The 13,223-nt window shown below is 40.9% G+C and overlaps 1 protein-coding gene across 1 annotated transcript in view; it reads right to left on the bottom strand.

Annotated features, from left to right (window-relative positions):
• PLCXD3 (phosphatidylinositol specific phospholipase C X domain containing 3) overlaps positions 1–13,223 on the bottom strand; it is a 124,024-nt gene that overhangs the window by 39,166 nt on the left and 71,635 nt on the right. The window contains exon 2 of the mRNA XM_008155605.3: positions 7,546–8,254. Coding sequence (XP_008153827.1) covers positions 7,546–8,254 — 709 coding nt within the window. The remainder of the gene's footprint in view (positions 1–7,545; positions 8,255–13,223) is intronic.

The following is a 13,223-nucleotide window of genomic DNA, read 5'->3' as shown; positions in this document are numbered from 1 at the left end:
AGACACAGCCTCAACTGTTTCAATGAGAAAAAGAATCACAAAGAAAAAACACACAGAAAACTTAATTCACATCAGAGGCTTTAAAACCAAATGGAAATAAGTGCTATTTCTTCCTTCACATTGCACTGAAAGAGGGAAAGAAATTAAAAAGTAACGCCTGACATCTGGAAGCTACCCTGACACTCACAAATAGGCCATGTTATTCTCTGATTGCAGATACACAATCTCCCAGAACACCAACCTCCCTATGAGGTTACTCAAAATCATGGGAAAAGTAAGATAAAAACAAAAACTTGGTAATTTTGTCTAGGCACAACAACAAAATTACCCACAGAATAGCCAAACATTTATCTGTCTAGACTAAATGAATGACTGGGACTTTTTTTAACCAATTATAGTTTATTCTCCCTTTAGCCCTATAGGTAAGACCTATTGAAAGACCCAGTTATAGAATTGTCCTTGCTTTCTGGCTGCATCCAATCTAGAGAGAATCTCTTCCTCCTTGAGCCTCCCCAAGTGACCCCCCAAGGCCCCAGTTCCACAAGAGGTCCTTTCCATCACCTGCTCACTAGGAGTCTCATGGTTTCCATGGTGTGGGTCCAACCTCACTGCAGCAAGTAATGAACTCGGGGTGTTCAATTATACACTTGTGTCTGATGATTTGGCCGTCACAGAACATTTATGCCCTTCTCCCCACTGTAAAGTCAGAAGGTCTCTGCAGAGTGGAGCTATTCCTCCTTGGATAAATGGCCTTGCTCTCCACGCCAAGGAGCCCTGTCTACAGAGGGCAGACAGCACAAGGCCTGAGCTGTCCAGATCCGGCCCATTTTACTTCTAGACTCAGATACCTTACTTGTTTATCTACTGACAATTCATGTTTTGGTTCATTTCCAATCTCAAACAAGCCTCTCCTCCCCTTACTTGCTGGCTGATGTCCCCAGACTATTGTGCCACAACCTGAGTGACTAAACATCCCTGCTGCATGGCACTCCATCCTTATTCCCTATGCCTCCTCCCACCCCCATCAACTACCTGCTCTCATCTTTCTGTGAGTGCTGGCTACAGACTAGGCTAGTTCCTTTTCAGACATTAAATTCAATCTGCCCAGTAATTCCACATAACACAACTGATACCCAGAGTCACTAAAATAGGCATATTCTCCCCCCACCCTCACCCTCTCTCTCTCTCTCTCTCTCTCTCTCTCTCTCTCTCTCTCTCTCAAACACACACACACACACACACACACACACACACACACACACACACACGCACAACACTAGGAACTGAATGGGTATCTGACTTCCCAACAGCTTAGAACTCTCTCCAGTCTTCAACTCTCCTGATGCAGATAATAAAAGGTACCTACCAGGATTTGCCTGCACTTTAACCTTACAACTTCAGCACAATAAAGGAGAGAGAACGCTTTTATGTGCACTACTGCCACCAACCCCTGAATCAGAACCTCTGGGGAGCAGCATTTAGGAACTCACATTTTAACAAAGTCTCCATACGCACTCTCCAGCTGGCCAAGCCTCGGGCTAGGAAAAGGGTTGCTTTCTGGAGTTTCCTTTCCATTTCCAAGCCAGGATCCTCTCTCTAGAGCAGGGGTCCTCAAACTTTTTAAACAGGGGGCCAGTTCACTGTCCCTCAGACCGTTGGAGGGCCGGACTACAGTTAAAAAAAAAAAAACTATGAACAAATTCCTATGCACACTGCTAAGTTGGCTGCTAAGCAGGACAGGCAGCGGTGGCAAAAACACCTGGCGGGCCGGATAAATGTCCTCGGCGGGCCGCCTGTGGCCCGCGGGCCGTAGTTTGAGGACCCCTGCTCTAGAGGTTCAAAAACCTAGATTCTGAATTGATCCCAGCACTGGCTCATAGTGCCACTAAACACATTATTTACCTTTTCTGATCTTCAGTTTCCTAAACTGCAAGTTGGAAATAACACCTATTGAACAAACGAGGCCTCAGATAAACATATGCTGAAGAAACAATCTTATGATGAAAGTGCCTGGTAAACAATGATTATTCTAATGCTGGTTTTCCACGGTCTCCCTGTTATTCTCTCTCTACAGGCATATGGAACCCAAGGAGACAGCTTCCCATTTTACTGAATAGGCTGGTCCACAATCAGCTGCTATAGTGCCTACATCCGTGGGGGCAGGGCCTGGGAGGACACAGGCAGAAAGCTGCTCTTCATGGAGACTGACACGCTCTCATGTCACCCTGCCTTCCAACCCACCTCTCAGTGAGTTTCTCTTGGCTCTGCACAGCTGTTGACATGACTGATGTTGCAGGCAAACAACTTCCCAGAGGCCAGCCCCGTACCTGCTGGGCCCAGGCAATGACAGGTAAATTGGGCAGCAGTAATGTTGTTTGGGGTGCTGGTGTGAGCTGCGGCGTGTCCTGATTAGATGGAAAAAATAGAGTCCATTGTGTTTGTGAGGCAGAAAGAGAGAGAACCCAGAGAAGGTTGGCCCTGCACAAAATCCATGGCCCAACCCCAGGCCCGACCTCTGACCCTCAGTCAGGGCCCCAGGTACCACGGTATGTTGTGCACGGTGCAGACCTTTCATGTTTGTCCCTGAGCCTGTTCTATGACCCTGCTTGGTCTTCCTGTCCATCCCGTCCTCTGTCCTCATCCCTCCCTGGGGTGTGGAGGACAAAATTCTGCCTTTAAGCCAGGAGACCTGGATTTTAATCCCACTTTTGCTGCCAGTTAGCTCGGTAACTTGGGTAATCATTTAGCATTCCTTTGGCCCAATTTTCTTACTAAATGGAAAAACAGTTAAATGGGCAGCAAGCACACAGTGGGGGGAATTGAGCCCCATTACCTCTAAGTTCCCTTCCTATCCATATTCTGTGGCAGTGCTGGCCTGGGGGCCCCATGCCAGCGTCCCACCTTGGTTTGCTTTCTTGAGACAAAGCCATATACTCCACGACCTGCTCTTCTCACAGCCTTCCCACTCCCCAACCCTCTACCTCCTCCAGCCCAGCGTACTTACCTTCCTAAATCCTTAGAGTGAATCTCCCCTCTAAGATGAGAGATACTGTATAACATGCACCCACTCCTAGAAAATGTAAATTTTCCCTAATTTGCAGGAGTAAGCATGAGACATGGAGTCAAACAGACCCAAATTATAATCTTGGCTTTGCTAAATTAACATGGGTTTTTTTGAGCAATTTACTAGATACGTTCAACTTCTAATATTAGAAGATCCATTTCCACCTACAATGGATCTGCTAATACCCACTTTGTCAGGCTGTGGGGAGGATTAAATGAACACAGTTCCTATAAAGCACAGTGCCTGGCACATAATGTGAGCTCAACAACTATGGTTGCCTTCCTTTCCCATCTGGGTCATATTGGTGCTTCTTTACAACCAACCACACCCTGAAAATTCTGCCTTTCCTCCAAGGCAGTGACTAATCCTGAGAGTCAATGGGTAGGGCTGCACATTGTCCACCTCTAAGGATGTCATTCAACAGAATGTACCCCCAGGGCTCCAATGGGGAGCGTGTCAGTGGTGCTGAGATGTCCACACCTACCTTTCTCGCCTCCCAAACACTTCCTGACATCTCACTTTGTTTCCAACCTTGGACTGGTGAGTTATCTTCCATATCTTCTATCCTTATGCGACCTATGCAGTCTGTTCAGTGTCATTCCCTGAGGTCCAGTTCTGACTGGTCCCTTCAATATCTTCCTAGTACATCCAGCACATATTCACTTAAACTCAGAGTCCCCAGACTACATTTAAAGTCCTGCATAATCTTCCCCTGGGCCTTTCCTAAGCTCACCTCTCGTGTTCCTTTACATCTCACTCTGCTCCGGCCAACCTTGACTTCTGATCCTCCAGATTTCCTAATTCCATGCTTTTCTCTTGCTGTTCCCTCAGTGTGGGAAGCCACACTGCCCATTTCTGCCCATCACAAGCCTGTCCTCTCTTCAAAGCTGACAAAAATCTTTCCAGGTATCTCTTGCTTTTAAATCACTATAGATCTTGGCCTTCAATTTTTCTCTTTTTTCCAATTTGTATTTAGGTCATATATGATCTTGTCTTTTCAAACATCCTTGATGCCTGAGGAGAACAATAGCATCTTACTAATTTGAATATGTTCACAGCACTTAATACAGAGCCCCACTCACAGGAGCTACTCGACAGGTGCATACTAAATCGAACCCTCCAGCGGAATATACTGCCAACTTCATCTAGATCAATGGTTCCCAACGCGGGCACACGCCCCACAGGGGGGCAATTTGATTTTTAAGGGGGGCGATTCGAGAATGAGTTATTAACAGTGAAGTTTTTGCATTTCTTATTGTTCTAGGGGCCTCATATACAGTATATAAATATATATTGTGGCATATTTATGCATTTCAGTTCTCTATTATGTTTTGAAACTTTATTTGCTATTTTTCATATCACTTCATATTATTATTATTTTTTTAAACAATTTCTTAGTGATTTCTTTCTCAGTACTTCAACTGTCCTTTTGTTCTTTTATTTTTCTCTCTCATGGATGCCATGTTCTTTGTAAGCTTGTTTAGACCAAGTTAATGGCCTTTTAGGCTTCCTCTATGTGAATAGCAGTTCACTTTTTAAATAATAAGAATTATATGTCACAGGGGGCGGGGGCAGGGGCGGCGCATCAGGATTTTAGAATGGTTAGGTGCGACATGGCCAAGAGAAGGTTGGGAACCATTGATGTAGATGTTGTCATATAATAAGACGAAAACAAATGGGCAGTCACCACTAGGAGTGCTCACAGGTAGCTGGGAGATAGAATGATGTAATGGTTTTAAAACTCCATATCCGAGGTCACACGGTGAATACAGGGTCTTGAAAAGAGTAGGCATCCAGACATGTTTGTTTTATAAATAAACACAAAATGGAGAAACCTGGATTTAAATCTTAAATTCACCTTTCCTGAACTGTGTTATCTGGGTAAATTGCTTCACTTACTAAGGGTCCATTCTTTCATTTATGAAGGGATGGCAATGCTATTTGAGGGAAGTTTTGGGAATATTAAATCAATCAATGCATATAAAGCAGTTGGCACAGGATTGAACAGATAGAGAACACTTTAAAATAGTTTATTGTTTCCCTAATTGGTTTGGCTCAGTGGATAGAGTGTCAGCCTGCGGACTCAAGGGTCCCAGGTTCGATTCCGGTCAAGAGCATGTACCTTGGTTGTGGGCACATCTCCATTAGGGGGTGTGCAGGAGGCAGCTGATCAATGTTTCTCTCTCATTGATGTTTTCTAACTATCTATCTCTCTCCCTTCCTCTCTGTAAAAAATCAATAATGTATATTTTAAAAAAATAGCTTGTTGTTATCATCATCATCATCATCATCTACATTATTGACCTATATAAATATTATCTAGATTAATTTAACATCAATTTATTTGCAAAGATGCATTGCTCCTTAAAAATTCTGACAGGTGGTTTGACAATTTTTTTTAACAACAACAAAAAAACCTACTCAAACACCTATAATGTATAAACTTCCACAAATTGGGGAAGAACTTGACTCAAGTTGCACACCTTCTTTTTAAGAACGTGTGAATTCCGTGGGGGTGAGGTGCAAAAACTGGTGTATGAAAAAGAAATTAAAAATAGGTCTTTAGGAAATAAAATCCTGTGGCATTGCTCAAATGTAGAAAACGCATCTGCAGTATTTGGAACCAGTGGCCAGATTGGAAGCTATGGTACCTAAATCAGTTTCCCTGAGAGCCACCCACACCTGCAAACACTGTTTTCTAAAGGCATGTGCTCAGAGTTTTCCTAACCCTGTTAGACATCATCAAACAATTATAGAGAAGCTAGTCAAATGCAGGATTTTAGGATTGTAGGAATTAGGAACAGAAAAGGAGCTTGGAAATGATCTAGTTCAAACTCCCAATTTTGCAGATGAAAATTCTTTTTTTTTTTAAATGAGTGTGTAGAATGATATCTTTGCGGTTTAAATTTGCATGGCTAATAATCTTTTCATGTGCAGATGAAAATTCTTAAGGCCCAGAAAGGACTTCACATTGCCCAGCGGCTTCTCCTTTGGTGGCAAAGGAGAATTTCATGACACTTTGTGGTGTTAATATAGGATTTCTGAATGGGCAGCTGTGGTACAACCTCAGGAGGAAAATGGCAGAGTGTCCTTTGTGGGCCTCTTCACTTGCGGAGGGAAGAGAGGTAATGTGTTCTTGGGGAGATAAAGGTTCTTTCACTGACTGACTCAGAGGTAAGTTGATTACCTTTGCAAGACACTAGGCAACACTAACAATGATCTTTCCCTCTAGACCTCATCCAGAAAGCTGAAATACATGGACACAGGACGAAACAACACCTTTGAGTTTCACATCAACACCCTTCTCAGATATACGCTTTGCAACAGAGGTCTTAAAAAGAGGTCTTTCTGCTTCTTCTGAGACTAAGCTCCATTCTAGAATGCTTATGGCACAAGCATCACAGGCATGTTTAGATGTATCTGCAAGGATTTCACATAAGCCTAGAGAGAAGAAAGTTGATTCTACAGAGAGGGTCTTCGTTTCTGCTTTTAACATTCTCTTGTTACCCACTTCTCTTTCTCTTTTCAGTGATACAGCTCTGCTATTCCAGCTATCAAAGCCAGAGGCCAGTGGGAAGTTCTCAATGAGAGCAGATGGCTAAGATGGTTTTTGTTTTTTTGTGTGTATTTTTTTAATACACTTCTATTGATTTCAGAGAGGAAGGGAGAGGGAGAGAGAGAGAAACATCAATGATGAGAGAAAATCACTGATTGGCTGCCTCCTACATGCCCCTCCTTGTGATGGAGCCCACAACCTGGGTATGTACCCTTGACGGGAATCAAACCTGGGACCTTTCAGTTCCCAGGCTGACACTCTATCCACTGAGTCAAACTGGCTAGGGCTGAGGACAGTTTTCAAAATTAATTTCATGGGCTGTTAATAAGTGTGGTCTAAAAAAAAATTATGTGCTTAGAAAACATTGAATTAGTTAACTTTAAACAAGACTCACCACTAAAATACTTGTTAGTGCCTTTTATATGCTAATGTGCAATGTGAATCTCTTGGCAGAGCTGTGGAAATATAATATATAAAAACATTTTCCACACTTCCCTAACTAATTTGATTTTTCCTCCGCAAGTCCTACTTTAGTCCTACTACAGCGTAAGTTTTAAGCCACTCAATTTGTGGTACTTAGTTATGGTTGCCGTAGGACATTAACCTTTTGCACTCGGATGTCGAGTGTGACTCGACACGGTTAGCATCGGTAGCTAAATTATTGAATGTATCAATAATTTGAAATATTAAAAAATCCAAATAAGTAAGTTTGTATGAAAAGAAACTCCAGTTTTTTTATTCTACTGCCGCGCTTTGTAAAATCTGGGGTATATAAAAAATTAAATCCCAAGTAGAATAAAGGAATCAAGAAAAAAGCAAGCAAGTGCAGAAGGTTAATATACCTAGATGTGAATTTTAGCTCTGTCACTTAGTAGCTCTATGAATTATTTAAACATTCTCCCCCTGATACTTTAAGGACACTTACCTTTCTGTGATTGTTTCTCTGAGGCCGCTGGCCACTCCTTTGACCACAGTGCTAGCTTTGGGCGTCAGCACCACCTGAGATATAAAAAACGAGCCCTTCTTTCTTCTCTCGGTGATGGACGCCTGAAGGAACTGAATCAGTTTTTCCGGGTCTGTGGTGTTGGCCCAGGGTGCTGGCATCATCTGTCCAGGCCAGAGGAAGGGCACCTCCAGAGCCACGGGACTGTGGTAGAAGACCAGCACCTGGTAGTCCTTCTCCCACAGGTACTTTAGACTCACTTCCTGTGCAAAAATCGCTGGGCACATTTTATTTCCATAGATGTCTTTCAGCATCTGGACCAATTTTTCATGGTGATATTTCTGCATTCCATAAAAATGATTGAAGTCCAAGAACACGACCTCCTTACGGTGATCTGTGAGGAATGCATTGATCTCCTCAAGGCCCTCGTTGACTTTGGCACTGAACAAACCATGAGCAAAGTAGAGTTCATTGTCGGGGTCTCTGGGCTTGGTGGAAATTCGAAGATCAAAATAACGGATCCCAGCTCCTAGCTGACCAGTAAAGTTCATCGTTTGAGTGGCTAACCATTTCCGCATCAGCTTTTTGGCCACAGTTCCAAAAACAGAGACAAAATTCTGGACAGTTTCTGGCTGTTCAGGCCCTACTGGAGAGGCTTCGTCGATGTAGAAGCTGAAAGAATCGTGAGATCCTAGAAAAACAACAAGGCACAGTGTGGTTACATTTCAGTCCTTCGTCCTCCCCAACCTCTTTCCCTCTTGCAATGTCTATATCTCTCTCTCAAATGAGCCAAAGGAAGCACTAAGCAATATTTACCAAGTTCATTCTCATGCCTCAGGGAGTTTTTTTATAGCCTAGTATAATAACAGAGCAAATTGGTTGTGAAGTGATAAAAAATTCCTTCTGATCAACGTTTTAAAATTCAAATCATCATCTTCTACTTCTGTCAACAAAGAATTTAATGTATTCATTAGGATTGGTTTTCCACATACTGACCATTCAAATATAGGACTTATGGGGACCTACCAGTTCCCAAATACTTTGTCTATAATGTTGCCCCTGTTCTTCATTTGGGGTTAATTTGAAGCCTAGAAGACTTGTTTCAACGAATAAAGAAGCTCTGCTTATTTCAATGAATAAAGAAGCCCTTTCCACCAGCAGACAGTCAGTGTAAGAATGGCAACCTCATACCCTTTGGAAAACACAAGAGGTCAAAGGGTAGAAGAAAGGAGAATTAAGGCAAGAGGACAGTCCAATGCTGACATGTTTAACATTGTTTCTGACCCTGCATTTGGGCAACTGTCATCTTAGATAAGGTTGCAAGTTACCACAACTGAGCATATTAAAAAATTAACTAGGAGGCCATTTTCTTTAGATACTTCCTCTTAATAGCAAAGTCTCTTTTGGGAGTTGGCTTCCCAATTTAAAAGAATTTCTTCCTAGGAAGAACAAGGACAACCTATTTCTTTATTTCTGGCAGAAATTAAATAACTACAGATATGTAGCAACTAATGTATGATTTGCGTGTAAGTACAGAGAGCCACTTAAAATATTATTGGACCCCATAGAGAAAAATTATTTCAAGTCATAATTTTATTCTTAAAGCCTCCTTTAATTCTTGGGTGTGATCTACTATCTAGGTAAAATTAATGTATCCTGGATTTTTCACACATTAGCAGATGTCATCATTCCCCATCTGTCCTTATGCTTCTTCACACCTTGTGGCCCAACTCCTGATCTATATTCCTTAAGGGACACCTTCTTCTAGGTCATTACTCCTGCCACCCAAACACACATACGCACACATACACACACACATGCACACTCATGGCCCTCTAAATTGATCATCTATCACCTTTTGGCTTTTGTCTGATAAGCTATTTGAAGTGATTTTTTTCAATGATGCAATATTTACCTTTGATTTTATTCCATATCTATGTTAATTTATATCTATATCTATATATGTATATATCTATGTCTAGCATTAAATGGTCCATAGAAATCATAAGAATATGGATTTCAGCCACCATGGTAGGTTGTTAGAGAAAATATTTTGAAAAATACTTCGATGCCTTGCCAATCATAACCTTTAAGATTTGGAACAGATAACTCTTTAGAATTATAAGATTTTTTTTCAAATAATTAAAGGTAACCCCCAAGTACAGAAATGTCATGTTTAATTTAATCTGGAACTGCCTGATATAGTTATCTTTAGTACATGGTATTGGGAGAAAATGTCAGCACTTTCTCAATATGCAAAACTGGCAGTTTGGATCTGGCATTGGCAAGTTTTAATAGGGATTGAAATTGCTATATATTGATTAATATTTGCTATTCAGTTAATTGCTAATATAAATTGAGAAACTAAACACTCTGTACTATTGCTGAATATAAAAGAGAGTCTGTGTAAAGAAAGAAATACATAGGTGAGTTTAAGAAGTGTTAGAATTAAATAATCTAGGTATAAAATAAATGAACACTCAATATAAGTGCTAATTTTAAAAAATTTAAATTTAATTTCAAGTTATGTGAAAAAGGGTGGATGAGAGTAATTGGTTACTTCTGTAATCTAATAGAAGACATCACTGGAAGCAAGTAGAAATGGAATTAAATATAACTAGATTTCTTTTTCCAGAAATGAGTGGGTTTTTGTTTCAATATGACTTTAATTTCAACATTCTATCATATTGCTATATGCCAATTTTTTCAAAGCCTAGGAAATTCATCACTTTTGAAAATCCTATAAAAGGATATTATAGTTTCTAGTTAAATTACTTGTTGACATTTAAGGAAAATGTGTTATTAAGGTCAAAATAAGGTAGTGTCAAAATAAAAATTAAAAATAACTAATGGTCAGGAGAAGACATTGGTACCCCCATCAATATTTGTTCTAAGCTAGATGACTCTGAGGTGCATGTACAGTGTTTGGGGCTGAATTATGTACCCAGATACAAACAGTATTTGGAGAGGAAAATTAAATCATCAATCAATACAAAACACTATGCATTTTAGGACAAAATACATATCTAATGTTGGCCCAAAAAGTAGTATTTTCATGACTTTTAATTTCATTTGGAATAGTACTTCCTCCCTAATTTTATCATTTTTACTAAACCATTAAACTTTCTATTTGAACTTAAACCAAAAATACAGCAGTACTTTATGACCTTTCAATAACAGAGACAAAGTCTGGACCAGCCCTGTGTCCTTAAAGCCACGGAGCCCTGACCACCAGCAAGACAGTGCTAAGCATCATTTTTACTGTTCTTGGCTGCATCCACAACCTCTCTGATTATCTGGCCTAATAGTTTGCTTCTACACTGGTTGAGTATTACTGGGCTTCTGACCTCTTATCCTTCTCTTGTCCATAGCCCCAAAGGCATACCTTGGACCCGCTACTTAATGTTGTTCCTCCGATTCTGAACTGAGCCTCTCAACTTTGAGCTTGATTTGCACCTCTACTCAGAATAGAGCTGACCACTCCCCTTGTGAACCCAGCCCAATCAAGTTCATTTGTTTTGGCTCTGAATGAGCGAATGGAATGGAGAAGGTTCTTTTCTTTCATTTCTTAGAAACAGGCACTTTTATTAGTTTCTTCTCAGTATGCTAGATTTTTCCCTCACTGAGGCAATAGGCACTCATCTAAGATGGACCCCAACAATCCTGCCTCCTGGCATTCACATCCCTCCCGGAGTGTGGGCCCAATCTAGTGGCTTGCTTCTAATGAATTAAATAACACCAACACAATGGGACACCATTTCTGACATTAAATAACAAATGATTGTGACCTCCATCTTGCTACTCTCTACCTTGCTGTTTTTTTGTTTTTGTTTTGTTTTGTTTTGTTTTTGTGGGAGAGGGAAAGACAAAGAGAAATATCGATGTGAAAGAAACACCTATCACATCGATTGGTTGCCTTCTGCACGTACCCTGACCAGGGCCCAGGCTGGGAGGAGCCTGCAACCAAGGTACGTACCCTTGAGCAGAATCCAACCTGGGACCCTTTGGTCCGCAGGCTTATGCTCTATCCACTGAGCCAAACCGGCTAAGGCTGCCTTGCTGGCTTTGACAAAGCAAAGTGCCATGTTGGCGAGGCCCATGTAGTAAAGAACTGGAAATGGCCTCCAGCCACCAGCAAACTAGGAATTGAGGCCTTCAGTCCAACAGGCCCATTCCAGACCACACTGAAAATAAATGAAATCCACTCTTGGTTTCTAACTGTCATGGAGGAGAGAAAATACCCAAATTATGGAAACAGTATTAATTCTCAAATCACTTTTTTAAAAGACTTAGGAAACATTTTATTTACTTTTCCACATTACCAATCACTGATATGAGTAGCTAAATCTTATATCTCCTTGGGAAAGCATAGCGCAATCGAGTGTCTATTACATCCTAGGTCAATCTTAGGTCACAGCATTGAGAGCTACTGGCTTTGGTCCCACAGCTGTCTTTGAAATGACCTATCAAATCACTTTTATTTGGTTTGGAAGTCAATCAGTTCTTTCTAATTGTAAACACATAGTGTTGAATCTGACAGGAAAAAAAAAACTTTAAAATTAATTACTTAGTTCTTATGTGACAATATACAATTAATCTCATTAATTTTTGTTTACCCCACTGACTAAACTGATCAGCTATTTGGATTTTTTTTTTTGGAGACAAAGACCAAACCTTATTTCTGGTACATAATCTTGCCTCAGTCTCCAGGGCATGACCGTGTCTTTGTGGACAATATAAGAAATTTTGTGGCCCTAGCCAGTTTGGCTCAGTGACTAGAGTGTCGGCCTGTGGACTGAAGGGTCCCAGGTTCGATACTGGCCAAGGGCACATGCCTGGGTTGTGGGCTCGATCCCCTGTAGGGGGACGTGCAGGAGGCAGCCCATCAATGTTTATCTCTCATCATTGATGTTTCTATCTCTCTATCCCTCTCCCTTCCTCTCTAAAATCAATAAAAATATTTTTTTTAAAAAAAAGGAAATTTTGTGTCATCAGAGAAAATGCACGCAATGCACCACAAGCCAAAACACTTCTAGAATTGAACAGATCATTAAAAACCACACACTTGTAATTTAATGTATATACTTCTCTTGACATAAAAATCATGTAGAAAATACATTTTCAAATATTAAATAATCCCAATATATTTCAGTATATTAGAGCACTGAGATGAATCCTTTTGTAAAGAAAAAATCAAAATAGTCATGCTGTGGTTTCTCTTTGGGTAAATTTGTGTCTTTCATATTGTGAATAGCCTTCTCCCTCAGCCCATCTCAGAGGCAGTGAGAGGAAGGAAAGCAGGTTGGTTTCCTTGCTTAAGTCTTTTGATCAAGGATCCCAGAGGCTCAATTTGAGAAGCCCTATTACACCGATGCCTCCCAGGCGTAGAGAAGCTCAATATTCACCACAATTTCTTTAAATTTCCTGAGTGGATTCCTTAGACCAATGGATAAGCTGTCAGTGAATAGTTTAAGAGCAGCGGTGGGTGTTCCCATCAAGGAGGGCAGAAAAGAGAGCTCGCTCCAAGGGCCACCCTTGTTGAAACTATTAAGACTTCTTTTCACATGAATTTCTTTTCAAGGACAATCAATATGCATGCCAGAAAAAATAATAATTAAAAGAGACCCCAAGAAGTGGAGCAGTCCTAAATGACTGTCTAA

The sequence above is a fragment of the Eptesicus fuscus genome, chromosome 4, assembly GCF_027574615.1.
Source record: "Eptesicus fuscus isolate TK198812 chromosome 4, DD_ASM_mEF_20220401, whole genome shotgun sequence".
Classification (NCBI taxonomy): Eukaryota; Metazoa; Chordata; class Mammalia; order Chiroptera; family Vespertilionidae; genus Eptesicus; species Eptesicus fuscus.
Note: the sequence above shows the minus strand (reverse complement) of the source record. Positions and strands in the feature narration are given on the sequence as shown.